The sequence below is a fragment of the Syngnathus floridae genome, chromosome 10, assembly GCF_059516105.1.
Source record: "Syngnathus floridae isolate MCC-2025c chromosome 10, RoL_Sflo_1.0, whole genome shotgun sequence".
NCBI lineage: Eukaryota > Metazoa > Chordata > Actinopteri > Syngnathiformes > Syngnathidae > Syngnathus > Syngnathus floridae.
Window position 1 is genome coordinate 14148853 of NC_142422.1, and position 14518 is coordinate 14163370.

At 52.0% G+C, this 14518-nt stretch overlaps 1 protein-coding gene across 5 annotated transcripts in view; it reads left to right on the forward strand.

Moving 5' to 3' along the window:
• The first annotated feature begins 1657 nt into the window (after nucleotides 1-1657).
• npr1b (natriuretic peptide receptor 1b) overlaps nucleotides 1658-14518 on the forward strand; it is a 28873-nt gene continuing 16012 nt past the window's right edge. For 2 of the 5 annotated variants that reach the window (XR_015860890.1, XM_088387366.1), the window contains exons 1-11: nucleotides 1660-2282; nucleotides 4578-5308; nucleotides 6804-6991; nucleotides 7131-7244; nucleotides 7763-7898; nucleotides 12840-12934; nucleotides 13453-13597; nucleotides 13670-13754; nucleotides 13921-14038; nucleotides 14109-14180; nucleotides 14264-14341. Coding sequence is in view for 3 of the 5 variants with exons in the window: in XM_088387366.1 (XP_088243492.1) it covers nucleotides 4594-5308; nucleotides 6804-6991; nucleotides 7131-7244; nucleotides 7763-7898; nucleotides 12840-12934; nucleotides 13453-13597; nucleotides 13670-13754; nucleotides 13921-14038; nucleotides 14109-14180; nucleotides 14264-14341 (1746 nt within the window). In the remaining 2 variants the exon portion in view is untranslated. Of the gene's footprint in view, nucleotides 2283-4577; nucleotides 5309-6803; nucleotides 6992-7130; nucleotides 7245-7762; nucleotides 7899-12839; nucleotides 12935-13452; nucleotides 13598-13669; nucleotides 13755-13920; nucleotides 14039-14108; nucleotides 14181-14263; nucleotides 14342-14518 lie in introns of all 5 variants that reach the window. The other 3 variants (XR_015860891.1, XM_088387368.1, XM_088387367.1) reach the window with 3 other exon arrangements.

Genomic DNA, 14518 nt, shown 5'->3' on the forward strand with positions numbered 1-14518 from the left:
TTTCTGAATCGGATAAAATGATGCTAATATTGCCGCTAGAAACGGAGCTGTCGCTATCATCTGCCATGTTGTTTGGGTTTGTTGAGATCCGGATGTACAACTTGTGACGTCACAGTAATGGCGCCACCAGTGTGGCTGCGTGCGGAACCCGATCGATAAATTGGCATTTAATTTTAGCTTTATTCTTAGTAATCGGTGTCCATTTTTAATTTCCAATGCGGCAGATGTGTTCTCTTTATACATTCTATCAAATTCCGTTCTAATTGAAAAAAAAAAAGGTATGTCTCTAGGCCTTTAAGGGTCATTAAGCTATTTAGGAAATATATCAAAAGTCATTTGTTATTTCAAAGTGCTCAGAAATATAGATCAGATCATAAAGTTATAAAAACCTTTCTCATTACCATTTATCAAAAATGTCTAGTTATGTCTTCTTTATTGATTTGGTGTGTAGGTATAATTATATGCTTAAAATGTTTCTTTTATTTATTTAATATGTGAATATACTTGTCTGCTTATGTACTTTATTCAATGAGGTTTGAGCATATCTGTTTTTGTAGCTAGGCAGGACTTTTTGTATTTCGACCTCATTCCTTCACTAATGCTTTCGCACTGTGTCGGTGTGAGTTGAGGACTTTCGTCATCTTAAGCACCATCATGAGACATTCTTGTCACTTGCATACTTTTCGCTTTGTGGGAGGGTCTGCTTGGATGACGCTGCACGGCAAATGCTTGCTGACAGATGAGCTAGTGGCATAACATTTTATTTAAAGCGCCATTCAAAGTCGCTGTACAAAATGCAGTAAGACAGACAAAAGTAGTGCTTTCGCACTATGTCGGTGTGAGTTGAGGACTTTCATCATCTTAAGTACCATCATGAGACATTCTTGTCACTTGCATACTTTTCGCTTTGTGGGAGGACTGGCTTCCCATTAGTGAAGGATGACGCTGCACGGCAAATGCTTGCTGGCAGATGAGCTTGTGGCACGTGCGTCACATCACGTTTGTAGTATCCACACGGGAGTGTCGCGTGGCATGCAGGTACATGCTCATGTATGCAGTGTGACCAGACGTGAGCACTGTATTTCTTCACAGGTCAAAGCGCTTGTCAATTCACGATTGAACGTATACAATCAGCAAACAAGAATTTTTTCTTTTAGAGGGTTTGAACGTTGAGCTCATATACGCGCGACTAAAAAAAAAACCCAACCACGTTGTTGTGGGTCACACACAAACTCCCTGACTCGGGTGGGATTCAATCTGTGCTCAAGTCAAGCTTGTGGCCCAGCAAAGTGCAAGACAAGCAGTGTCTGCCCAGGCACTGACACAGTAAGTGACGTGCCCATCATACAATGCGGTGGAAATACAATACAACACAGCATACGATACGATACGACACAACTGTCATGAATGAATGAATAAATGAATGAATGAATGAATGAATGAATGAATGAATTAATTGCGCTTGAAAAGATAACGTGTCATTATGAGTGTAGTATTTGCTGTCATAGCGAACCAACGTATCTTTTCCCAGCATCTCATTTCCTGTCATTTGTTCCCTTTTCTTTGCGTTTCCTTTCTTTTCTCTTCTCTTTCTTTTTCTGTCCTGGCGGCTGCGGCTCATTTCCTCCCATGAGCCTCCTCCCCTCCTTCCGTGCAGTCCCTCCCTTGCTGGCTGGCTTCTGGTCCGCCGCTGCCAGTTGCCACTTTGCCTGCCGACTTTGAGAGCTCGCTGTTGGTCGCATGTCAGAGTCGACCAAGCAGGCAATTGGAGACAGATGAGGTCAATTTGCCTTGATTGGACGCCGCCGTCATTCATTCATTCGGTCCTCGAATCTGGACTCGTTTTTGTTTGGTTGTTCCTGTCCTGCTCGGACTTTGGTTTTCTTGCTTCTCCTTTCTTTTCTTTATTTTTGCGCGTTCGTGTGAGCGACAGCGCGCCTGCGCTTTTCTTCGCTGCAGCCCGATGTCAAAGTTGCGCCGAGGACACACATGGACTCAATTTGACGGCTTCGCAACAGTTTCAGCAATAATTTCAAGAGTGCTTGAGCGAGGGGTTCTAGTATTTCGCTTTCCCCCCCCACTCTTTTGTTCTTTTGGGGCTGAAGGACATTGATTGCGTTGGGGTGAACGGTTCAATCAAATTTATTGTGGCTGTGACGTCATCTTCGGCGGGTTTCGGCTTTTAGCTAGTCTGTTGCTAGCGCCTGAGCTGCTCCGCATGCTGCGTGCTTAAATCAGCAAAAGTGACAAAATGAGGATGCAAGACGTCCACACTCTTTGAGGTAAGATCAACTTATTATTTTTTTATTGTTTATTTAAAAAAAAAAAGACATCTGCGTTTCAGTAGCACATGGTTATCAACAAAGGCATGACTCAAAAAACAAACTTCGAAGCTAATTTTAATCTCTTAAAACTTGAGTAATAAAGTCCGAGCCGGTTCAGACCTCCAGGGGGCCCTACGCAAAAATATAAAAAAATATATCAACTGAGGAGCAGTCGTCCATTTATTTGGTTTTACATTCGGGTTTTTTTTTCTTTTCCGTTTTTACATTTCGTTTTACAATGGAGGATTACATATCCAAACGATTTTCAACTATGGATTTTCGGTCGAAGCACGAGGTCATCAGTAAAGGTAGAGCAACTCCGGAGTTAAAAGGTTTGATTCGGACAACGGGACTTAGGAGCATGTCTTTTCAAACGGAGTGGTACGCACGATCGAAAACAAGGACACGGTTAGGTGCCGGACAAATTTTACCGGGGGGGGACGTCAGTCATGAACCTCACCGCACGTCACTGCCATCAACGTACTTGATCTGATGTCAAACTTAACAGAAAAATAAACCATCCTTGGCTGGGGGGCTTCGTGACACCGTTTCTTTAGTGCTTGGACCCATTCCTTATGTGTCTAGAAAGTTGATCATGTCATATATACATAATGCCCTACGGCGAGGTTGGCGTGAAGCCTGGGAACGCGACAATGTCAAGTTGGTTCCGAGGAGCCAGTTAACATGGGCGGGTATACACGAGGCATCAGATCAACTCATACCTTCGCCGGATAATTTAGTTTTGGCTATATTCAACATAATCAACAGCTTGGCATGGGTGTACGATAGCTTAGCGGTTAACCTGATGGCCAATAGTACTTGTAATAAAGTAAATAATAAATAAATGAATAATAAATAAAGTATTATTACTTTACGTCATGGGTTCAATTCCCGCTTATGACTGATCTTTTTTTTTTTTTTTTTTTAAGTTTGCTATTTCTTGCAGCCAGTCGGGAATGTAAACTAGACGTCTCTTTCAATGTTTTTATTGAGAATTTGAACAGTTTTACAGTCAGGCAAGTTCCATATCGCTTGTGACAAATCTGCAGTCACGAAACACAAGATTGCGCAACTTGCTTTACCCTAATGAGCGCAACTGGAGACGGGGAGCAAGATAACATGGGAGCTAGTTAACCTGTAACACCAGTACTAAACAAAGTATCGCTGAGGTTGGGTAGCAACCTCCCATGTCTAAATGTGGTGAAGTTGTGTGACTCCACAAGATGCCATTTGTTTGTGTTTTGGGGATGGGAGGATTCTGACCAATGCGAGATGTTTGTAAAAGACAGCATCAGTCACATGGACTAAATGATGATCTCGATAGAGTGCATCATGCTAGCAATACATAATGGGAATTTTCATACGAGCCATGCAACAAGATAGGACCCAAATTTGATGGTGAGAATGAGTTGACCTTTTTGCATGACCTCAGTGAGCGAATGGCTCTCATAAACGAAAGTGAACTCATTCATTAAGCCGGTCGCTCATTAACCTTTGGGATGGCTCCCTCGACATTTGTGCTACCCGCCTGTGACGTTCTGAGTGTCTGTCAGCAAGATTTGTGCCAGGATGTTTCTAGGCGGTGAGTCGTGAAGGAATTTTGTGGCGATACTTTTCGGAGACATTTGTGAGCTATGTGCATGCTGAAACATTTTCTGAGGTTTGTTTTGAAGCAGAGATGGGCGACCCAGATCCAGAAAGTCTATAGCCAAAGACAGTCGAGTGGGAGCACCTGCGGTTCGTGAGTTTGACTTTACGGACCCAAATTCCCCATGTCACTCTTCAAAGTCTGGGTAGCTTGTGTAGCAACATCTTGGGAGAAAGTTGGGAAACACTGCTTGCAATGCTTTGTGTGACCCAGCCTTCCACCGTGAGGTTTGCGTGGCTGCACGTAGGATGAAAAGATATCTTTGTGCACTTTCATGAGACACCATTTGTGATTGAGGACGTTTTAGGAAACGTGGCTGAAATATCAGGTTAGGTTTGAAGTCGGTTCTCCACCGGTGTGTGACCCGGTCTCCAAAATGTCTCCACCCAAATATTGGGGCTTCTCCCTAAAGCACTTTCGGGCAGCCGTGTGAGGCAATTTGGAGACGTTTTCCGAAACTTCGGGAGCTCTCGATGGGCTTTGAGTAGAGACTTTTAGGGAGGGAACATTTTAGAAACATTCCTGAGATATTTTGGGAGCTATTTCTGGCTTTAGGAGATGTTTTTTGTCACACGGCATTTTAAGAGGCCGTGTGGTGTTCTCAGGGCCTGTCCCGAGGAGATGGCCTTCGCCTCCGGAGTGAGGACGGCCCCCCGCCGCTGCTGCTGCGTCGTCCTGCTTCTGCTGATGCTGCTGCCGGTGCGTCCCGAGCCTCACAACGTCACGCTGGCCGTCATCCTGCCCGAGAGCAACACGGGCTACCCATGGGCGTGGCCTCGCGTCGGCCCCGCCCTGGAGCAGGCGGTGTGCCGGGTCAACGCTGACCCCACCCTGCTGCCCGGCCTGCGCCTGAGCTACGTCTTCAAGAGCAGTGAGGACAAAGACGGCATTTGCTCCGAGACAGTGGCGCCACTGATGGCGGTGGACCTAAAGCTGGCGCACGACCCGTGGGCCTTCATTGGGCCGGGCTGCTCGTACACGTCCTCACCTGTGGGCCTGTTCACCGCCCACTGGGATGTGCCCATGGTGACGGCAGGTGCGCCGGCCGTGGCCTTCTACGGCGGAGTCTACCCATCCATCACCAACACGGGCCCCACCCACAAGAAGCTGGGCAAGTTCGCCCTGCGCATCTGCCAGCGCTTCGGCTGGCTCCGCCACGTCATGCTGATGTTCAACGATGACAAGGTGGACGACCGGCCCTGCTACTTTGCAGCCGAGGGCCTCTACGACGAGCTCAAGAGGATCAACATCACGCTGGTGGACAGCGTCTTTGAGGAGAAGCGCCCGCACCTGGATTACGCCCAGATACTCGCAGACATCCACAACGAGGGCAGAGGTAAGCACACACCTTCCATATTGTTCCCGCGCCCATGACAAACACAAAACACGAGCGAAAAAAGTGAGGAAGAAAAACATAAAGGCTTGTTTGGCTTCAGGAGGGAAAAACAAAGAACAAACAAAAAAAAGAATGTTGGTCTTATTTGCTTTTCCTCTCTCTGCCATTGAAACGAGTAAAGGCAGCTGAGAAAGGTTGGGGACGCTATTTGAAGGTCACCGCAGCCGCCGTGGCCAGACCTTGTCGACAAGTTGGCGCTTGGCGCAGAGCGGAAACATGAAACTGATGACCCTCCCCGCCCTGCCCCCGGCCGATCAATCGTGCTCGCTGGCTCGGAGCAATTTGCGTCTGCCCTGAAGCGCTTGTATCCGCCTCGTGATTGCAGCTTTGGCTCTGGCCTGACTTTGCGTGTTCTCATTTAAAATATTTTCTCAATTTGGCGTTGTTTTTTTTGTTGGTCTGGAGGGTCTATAAATACCTTGGTCTGGCCCCAAAAGCCCCCCCGGGCCCCAGATTGGAAACCACACAAGCATTTGTGAACGAGCGAGGGAGAGCTGCCGCTGCCTCCCCCCCCCAAAGCAGGACATTCATTAACGGAGGTCAGCAACCTGCGGCCTTATAAGGAAGCCGCCGCGCGCCTATCAGATGTGCAGCTATTTCCTGACAAACACGCTGCTTACACTTGCCCGCACTAGTTCTGCTCACGTTTGATTGTCGCCGTTTTCGCACCGTCCAACCTTTGTCCAAATCAAGCCACTTGTCCTGTTTGGCCTGAGCACAAAAGCAACAAGCATTTCACTCATGGACAGAGGCGACATTCTCCAAAATGCGCTGCAAGGTGCGTGTTTTGGTTCAAAGTGCCACCGCACGGGTGGTTCCTCATGACCATGCCGTCATCCCAAAGGTTGGAGTCTCTCCTTTTACTCACAGGAGGAGGGTGGGCTCGCCGATTTTGTCCCACCGAGATGACGTCTTTGCAGATGTTGTAATGCGTGTCGCGGTGGGAGGAGCCGAGCGTTTTGGGGCATGGCCGAGCTTTGGCTTGTGTTTGCCTGCTGCCTGCCTGCTTTTAACTGCCGACTTCCCGCCCGTGGAACAATAGAAGCGCCGGAACAGGGGTGGTGGCTTCCTGACGCACGGGAGGAAGACGGCACGCCCGATCGCACCGACGAGTGCCACTCTTTTTTAGCTTTCCTTGGCGTTTTTCAAGCTGCGTCCAAGGAAGGCTCCAAAAGTCCCTTGTCAGGATGCGCAACCTCTGCCTTTAAAGGAAACTGGCTGCTCACTTTTGCCTAACTCCGCCAAACCCGGTCGAAGGAAATATGCTTTTCGGGAGAGAAGTCCGCCATCTTATATACTTTGCGCAAGCGTCGGTGTGACGCTTGAATCATTGAGCAACGACGGTTTTTCAGATGCGGGATGGCTCCTTGGCGGCCGCCCTGTGATGAGCCAAGGCCTAGCTGAGCAGCGTTCCAAATGCTTGTGTCTTCCGCAGTGATGTTTGTGTGCTGCTCGCCGGACGTGTTTAGGAAGTTGATGGTGCACTTCCGCCGCGCTGACCTTCCCCACGAGCAGTATGTCTTCTTCTTCATTGACGTCTTCGGCGAGAGCCTCAAGTCGGAGCGCCGCCTGCCGTGGGCGCGCGGCGACGCAGACGACGCTGCGGCCAAGGAGGCCTTCCAGGTAGCGCCTCTGGCAGTCTCGCTCACGGTGACATGCGTGTCCTGTGTCACGTGTTTGTATGTGCGTGCCGTATACGTGACACCACCGCCATGTTGTCTCGTTCACGAATATGGCTGATGCCAAGTGTCGTCTCCGTCAGAGTGTCAAGATCCTGACGTACCGAGAGCCTCAGAACGCCGAGTACAAGGACTTTGTGGACAACCTGAAGATGGACGCCAAGAGCATGTTCAACTACACTGTAGACGACTCACTGGTCAGTCCACAAGCAAATAAAAATAGATGTTCCGCTCAGGCCGACGTGCGCTCGCGCCATCCGAAGGCTGCGCCGGTCTTTACGAGCAAGCACTCTCGGCCACTTTCCTCCACGCGGCCGGCAATACACGTAATCACATTATGGCGCGAGCTGGGGCCCTTGCCGCACACACCCTTTGTGCGTGCGTGTGTGTGTGTGTGTGTGTGTGTGTGGCAGGAGCAGGTTGTCAGGCTGCTTGTAAAACCCGTTAATCAGTAGCAGGCAGCAGAGAGACACTAATGAGCTTAACTCTCCCTCTCTCGCACACACACAATAAATGTCAGCAAACAGCGAGTCATCTTTGAGCAGCGCCTGCGTATTTGTTTTATCCGTGTGAGCGGGCAACCCATGGCCCTGCTGGGAAGGTGTGCTGAAGAAGGCCGGTCAGGATAGGGTTGGGCCGACGGGCGGACAATTGTGTCACGGCGACGTCACAAAAGGAGCGCCTGGGCGCTGATGACATCTTTTTCATCTTGCAGATGAACATCATCGCTGGGGGTTTCTACGATGGCCTGATGCTCTACACGCACGCGCTCAACGAAACCATGGGCATGTCCGGCGAGCGGCCTCCAGGGAGGGTGGTCACCCAGCGGATGTGGAACAGAACATTTCATGGTCCTGAGCGCACGCGCACACGCACATGCGGTCAGACCAGACTTGTCACACTTGCCACCGTCACTTTATCAGTCAGTCGCTCTATTTGCTCTTCATTCCCACGCTTTGTTTTGGTCTGTCGTCCACCAGCTGGCGTGTCATCTATCAGCCGGTGTGTCATCCATCATGGGAGTTGCACGTTTTGTTTGAAATGTCTTCACGGTCTACAAACAATCATCACATCGTCTTTAAACACACACGCAAACACAGGATGTGTTGCAAACACGCAGTTGCAAAACAAACAGGCAAATGTGCAATACAGCCTTGAGATAAGAGTGGAATTGGTTCGACGTTGCCTCCTGGCCCTTCTCGGCACATGGACGATATTTAGCCCGTTTCACAATGTCATTCGAACGCTTGTCAGACAGCAACCACTGTTACTTTTCTTCTAACTCTTGTTGTCCACTCCCACCGGCTGGATGAAAAGCCTTATCGGCGGTACTTGGGCACTTGCGCAGGTACTGAAAGAGGTGGCATCTCTTGCATCCGTAGCCACGGGGGAGTGGGGCTTGCACCCCCACCCCCTTAAATTTTTCCCGCAACAGAACGTCGACGAAATCATACTAGAAACCCGCTCCGGGGAAGTACCCCCGACACAAAAATATGGCGCCATATGAAGGCGACGGGGCAAAGCCCTCGGGACCCCCGCAGCCCGATTGAGGGTAAACCCCGGAGCATCCGGGTCAGTATGGGCGCAGCCTCGCGTTGCGGTGGTGCAGAGGTTGTCGCTCACCCGATCGCGAAACCCTCTGTTGAACCTGAGGCGTTCGGTCCGGGTGGCCGCCTGGAACTCCAAGATGACTCCCGCGTGCCCGCCTTGTCGGCGGAGCTTGGTCGGCTGGGCATCGCGGCGGCTGCTTTCTCTGAAGTGAGGCAGCTGGGCTCTAGCGAGATCAGGGCAGGTGGATACACCTGCCCTGATCGAGTCTGGTCGACTCGACGGTCAGCACAAAGAGGGAGTGGCCAATGCGGTGGCCGACCAGGTGGCGTCACAGATAAAGGAGGTCACGTCGGTCTCGGAGCGTATTATGCGCCTACGGCTCGCGCACTCCTTGGGTGTAGTGTCGTTTGTCGCAGTGTATGCTCCCACCGGGACGAGTGGGCTGTCTGCGAAGGAAGACTTCTACGCTGAACTCAGCTCGGTTGTGGACGCTGTTCCTGGGAGGGACACACTGATTGTTCTTGGGGACTTCAATGCTGTGGCTGGTATCTGCAGGGATAGCTACGAGGCATGTGTCGGTCCTCATGGCTCTGGAAATTTCCCCAACGGGGAACGTGACACCAGCTCCACCATGATGCTTGACTTTGCCAGGAGTCATGGCTTGAGAGTTGGTGGATCATGGTTCCAGAGGCCGGATTCGTGGCGTTGGACCTGGTATTCAAATACCGGCCTGGTCAGGAAGGAGATTGACCATGTACTTGTGGACGGTCGCTGGACCCTGCTGCAGAACTGCAGGGTGTTCCGGAGTGCACAGTTCTTCAACACCGACCACAGGCTTCTTGTGGCAACGCTGAAACTACGCCTTCAAGCTCCGAGGAGAGCGGCACCCGGCCAGATTCGGCTTGATGTCGCTCGACTGCAGGAGCTTGGCATGGCGGACGCGTATGCCGGGAACTTGGCTGGGAGGCTTGGTGGGCTGGGCGCAACAGAGGACCCAGGCACTGTGGGAGGGCTTCAGAGACGCAGTCCTGGCGGCTGCCAGCGATAGCATTCCAGAGATCCCTAGGAATTGTCAGAGTCCCCTTTCCCAGGAGACGTTGCACATAATCGACGAGTGCCGCAAGGCAAGACTCGATGGCAGAACCGGTCGCTACAGGGAACTGAGGCGAGAACCCATTCGAGCTTCTGGTCGGGACCATGAGGGGCGGGTTTGAGATCGCTGTGAGGCGGTTGAGGTTCACTTGGGTAAAAGTGACGCTCGCCCAGCTTATGAGGCGATTCAAGAACTCCGCTCGTTCGGGCTATGCCCGCGCAGCTTGACAGTTCTCGCGGCTGATGGCAGTGTCCTCTCGGAAGAAGATGGGCTGAAGCGCTGGGCCTAGTACTTCGAGGAGTTGTATCAAGCGGAACCTCCACGCTGCGAGCTCTCTGCTGTAGGCAGAACCTGGTGCCTAACCCACCACTCAGCATTGATGCGCCTACCCTTGAGGAAGTCCGAAAGGCTCTGGGCCAGCTGAGGAATGGAAAGGCTCCGGGAATCTGCGGTGTCTGTGCAGAGATGCTCAAAGCTGGAGGGGATGCCGACCTCCAGTGGTTGCACACGCTTATTTGCCCCGTATGGAGCTCGTGGCTCATCCCAACCGACTGGAAAAGGGGCATTGTCGTTCCTATCTGGAAGGGGAAGGGTAATATCCGGGAGTGTCACAACCACTGAGGGGTTACCCTTCTCTCGGTGCCAGGCAAAGTCATCGCCTGGGTACTTCTAAACAGGATATGTCAGCAGCTCTTAGACCACCAGCGCCCTGAGCAGTCTGGTTTCACACCAACAAGATCAACCGTAGGCCGCATCCTCGCGCTTTGTGTCCTCACCGAGCGCTTTCGAGAATTCAATAGAAAGCTATATCAGCCTATATCGATTTCAAGAAGGCGTTCGACTCAGTCAGTAGAGATGCTCTGTGGAGACTTCTGGGGCTACGCGGGATCCCCCCGCAGCTTGTCCATCTCATCTCAGCTCTATACTCCGACACAGAAAGTGCTGTTAAGTACGGAGGCACCACCTCTGACTTCTTTCCAGTCAATACTGGGGTGAGGCAGGGGTGCGTACTCGCCGCATCACTTTTCAGCACTTAGACTGGATTGTGGGCCACGTTGTAGACAGGACGGGCTGGGGGGCGTCGTTCGGCAATGTTCGGATCACTGATCCAGACTTTGCTGACGACGCTGTGAGCTTTGTGGAGACCCTAGATGTCTTGACCGAAGTACTTGAAGCGCTGAGCGAGGAGGCGGAGCTGCTGCGACTGCGCGTCTCCTGGATCAAGATGAAGATCCAGGTCTTCGGTGACTTTTTGGACGCTGCTATCGAGTTAGCCGATGTGGCGGGCGAGAAGTTGGAGATCGTAGACGAGTTTACTTATCTCGGCAGCGTGGTTCACCGCTCCGCTTCGTGTGAGGCTGAGGTCGCTCGTTGGCTTGGTCTTGCGCATGGAGCGATGGGCTCGCTAAATGGGACTGTTTGGCGCTCCCGATATCTGAGCACGTTGACAAAGGTTCGAGTCTTTCGCTCGCTGATCATGCCATCCTGCTTTACTCTTGTGAAGCATGGACACTGACGGGCGGGTAAAGGCGAAGACTGAACACCTTTGTGTGCACTTCCCTCCGTCGCATCCTCGGGATCCACTGGCGAGACCATGTGTCAAACCAGACAGTTCTCGAGCGAGCGGGGATGGAGTGCGTCAACTGCCAGATATGAGAGTGACAGCTGCGCTTCTACAGCCACGTGCTACGCTACCCGCCCTCAGATCCAGTGAACAGGATTCTGTCCGCTCCGGACCTGAGGGGGTGGAAGCGCCCAGTAGGGCGACCGCGTGCGCGGTGGTTGGAGCAGCTCGAGAAGCATTTTGAGACTCTGGGGGTGTCGGTCCTATGCTGTAAGGTCACCAATGGGGTGGAGCAAGAAGCTGAGCGCAGCGAAGCGTCACTGCGACGCGTGCCCCCCCTGACCTGACAATGTCATTTGAGCGCTTGTCAGACAACAACCACTGTTACTTTTCTCCTAACTCTTGTTGTCCGCTCCCACCGGCTGGATGAAAAGCCGGGTGGATGAAAAGCCTCGATGGGCAAAATGGGGAGGATGAGCGGCCTCCAGGGAGGAGACACCCTCTGACGTTTTCTTGGCCAAAGAAGTGCAGGGGCGATGACGTAATTATGTGCGCGCGCGCGCTCGTCTCTTTATCCTCCCCGGGGATATCCGTTACGCTGCCAATCTTGTTGTGTGCCGCTCTGAGCCATTTGTCCTCCTGAGCAAAATGGAAAGCCGGCGGCGGTCCGGCTGGGTCGAGGCACTTCCTGCTTGCTGTCACGTGTAATGTTCCTAATTCCTTATCTTTGATTTACACGCCGCTGTTGCCTGGCAACGGCTCTCAGGTTTACACTCGGGACTCACCACCGGCGACAGTGTGCTCGGTCGGCTACACAAGGGCAACATGGCAATAACAAGACTGCAAAATCCATCCATTTTCTGAACCGCTTAGTCCCCACAGGGGTCGCGGGTGTGCTGGAGCCTATCCCAGCCGTCAACGGGCAGTAGGCGGGGGACACCCTGAACCGGTTGCCAGCCAATTGCAGGCACACAGAGACAAACAGCCATTTGCACTCGCACTCAGGGACAATTTGGAGAACTCAAAACTACCAAGCATGTTTTTGGGATGTGGGAGCAAACCGGAGTGCCCGGAGAAAACCCACGCGGGCCCGGGGAGAACATGCAAACTCCACACAGGGAGGGCCGGAGGTGGAATTGAACCCGCACCCTCCTAACTGTGAGGCGGACGTGATACCCAGTGCGCCACCGAGCCGCTAGGATTGCAAAATCCCAAACCAAAATTAACGGGACTGCATGTGAATTTCAAGTGCAGCGACAGCACGTCTTGAGCGATTGCAAAACCTTTGTTTTCAAATTCGGGACAAAGGCTCGATTGATCTACATCATTGCGACTTGTTGCTTGGCTCCTCCAATTGCGCAGTCTGTCCTATTGTGCCTGTGCTCGAGCGGAAGAAGGAGAAAGCCAATGAGACGCACCCCCCGACAAATTTTCAGTTCCAATCGTAACAAATTGACCAAATTTTGTCATTTGTTGCTCTTTGCCTGAATGTCCAAAGCCAGCCGTCCGACACGCGCGCGCGTGTGCGTGCGTGTGTGTGTGTGTGTGTGTGTGTACGTGCTCACGTCATCATGTTGCGTTCAGGTGTGACTGGGACATTGCAGCTGGATGAAAACGGAGACAGAGAAACCGACTTTGCTTTGTGGGACATGATTGACACCGCCAGCAGCGCTTTCCAGGTACACCGTGCCGTGTGTGAGAGATTTTGGAAATCATTGACACGACGGTCCCTAGTCCCCCAATGACAGCCATGCAGTTCAGCTTTTGTAGGCGGTGGACATGATCTGGGCTGATTTGACCGTAAATGTGGAAAGTTGCTTTTGAATGTGATACAACCTTGCAGCATTCAGCCATTTCCCAAAACCAGAACAAAATGTGGAATCTTGCCGGAAAAGCAAATCTTTGGAGAGCATTCTCCCAAGACATTTGATTTCAGATTCACTTGTACACTTTCAATACCAAACAATTCTAATTCATTGAAGAAAAAACATGAAATACAGTGAATTTCTCAGGCGTCAAACAATTTTGCTGTCAGTAAATCCCCCTTCAGAACAAGAAAGACATTTTTTGACTTGCTTCTCAGACTTGCTTCTCACGCACGGAGTGATTCGGGACGCGCAGCGCTCATCATCAAGCCGCTTGCTTGCTTGCTTGCTTGCTCGCTCGCTTGGTTGCTTACTTGCTTACTTGCATACAGATGGTGCTGCACTACAACAGCTTGGAGGAGCAGCTGACGCCCATTCCCGGAAGGTCGCTGCGCTGGCCGGGCGGAGCTCCTCCCCCTGATATTCCCGTGTGCGGATTCAAGAACGAAAATCCTGCTTGCCACACCAGTGAGTTGGGTGGGTGCCTGAGCAGGCAGACGAGAAAGCAGGAAGTAGTACCTTCTCACAAGATGGTTTTTGTGTCCACAGAAACCATCACCATCCACCAGATGGTGTCCATGGTGGTCTTCTTCATCCTCACCATGACCCTGACAGTCGCCATCTTCATTTTCAGGTGAGGCCTTGTGGCTGCTCAAGCGCTCCCCCTGGCAGAGCTGGGCCACGATTTCAGCCAATAGTTGGTCAAATGGAATCGAGGCTAAAGTGGACTATCTGACAAGACAATGCCCCGCCCCCACTGTGGCTCTGACTGGTTGCGCTTGTCCTGGTCATGGCTCCAGGAGGATGAAACTGGAGAAGGAGCTGGTGGCTCAGCTGTGGAGGATCTCCTGGGACGACATCCACATGAGCAACCTGGACAAAGTGCTCCGCAGCGGCAGCAGGATCACGCTGTCCCTGGTGGGTCCCGTCGTGCGCTGGCCGGGGCCCAGGCGGGATGGCCGGTGAGCTTCACGCTCTTTGTCTGCAGAGAGGCTCCAACTATGGCTCGCTGATGACGGACGGTCAGGTGCAGGTGTTTGCCAAGACTGGCTACTACAAGGTCGGCGCGGCGCTCGCCTGGGCGCCCGCTCGCCCTGTGCCGTGCATGCTTGGCTTCGCTGATGCAGACCTCTTCTACCACAGGGCAACATTGTGGCCATCAAGTACACTAACAGGAAACGCATCGAGTTGAGCAGGGAGCTCTTGTTTGAGTTAAAGCACGTGAGTATGGAGCCCGCCTCCCGTGAGACGAGCCGGACCCGCCGGTTCTGGCGGTGAGACTATTTCTTGTGTGTATTTCTTGCCGTGGACACTCGAGTCAACGCCGGTAGTCGGTGCTCATTCGTCTCACAATAGCCGTTGGCTCTCAAAAGTGTGCCGTGATTCCATCGTTAAGAT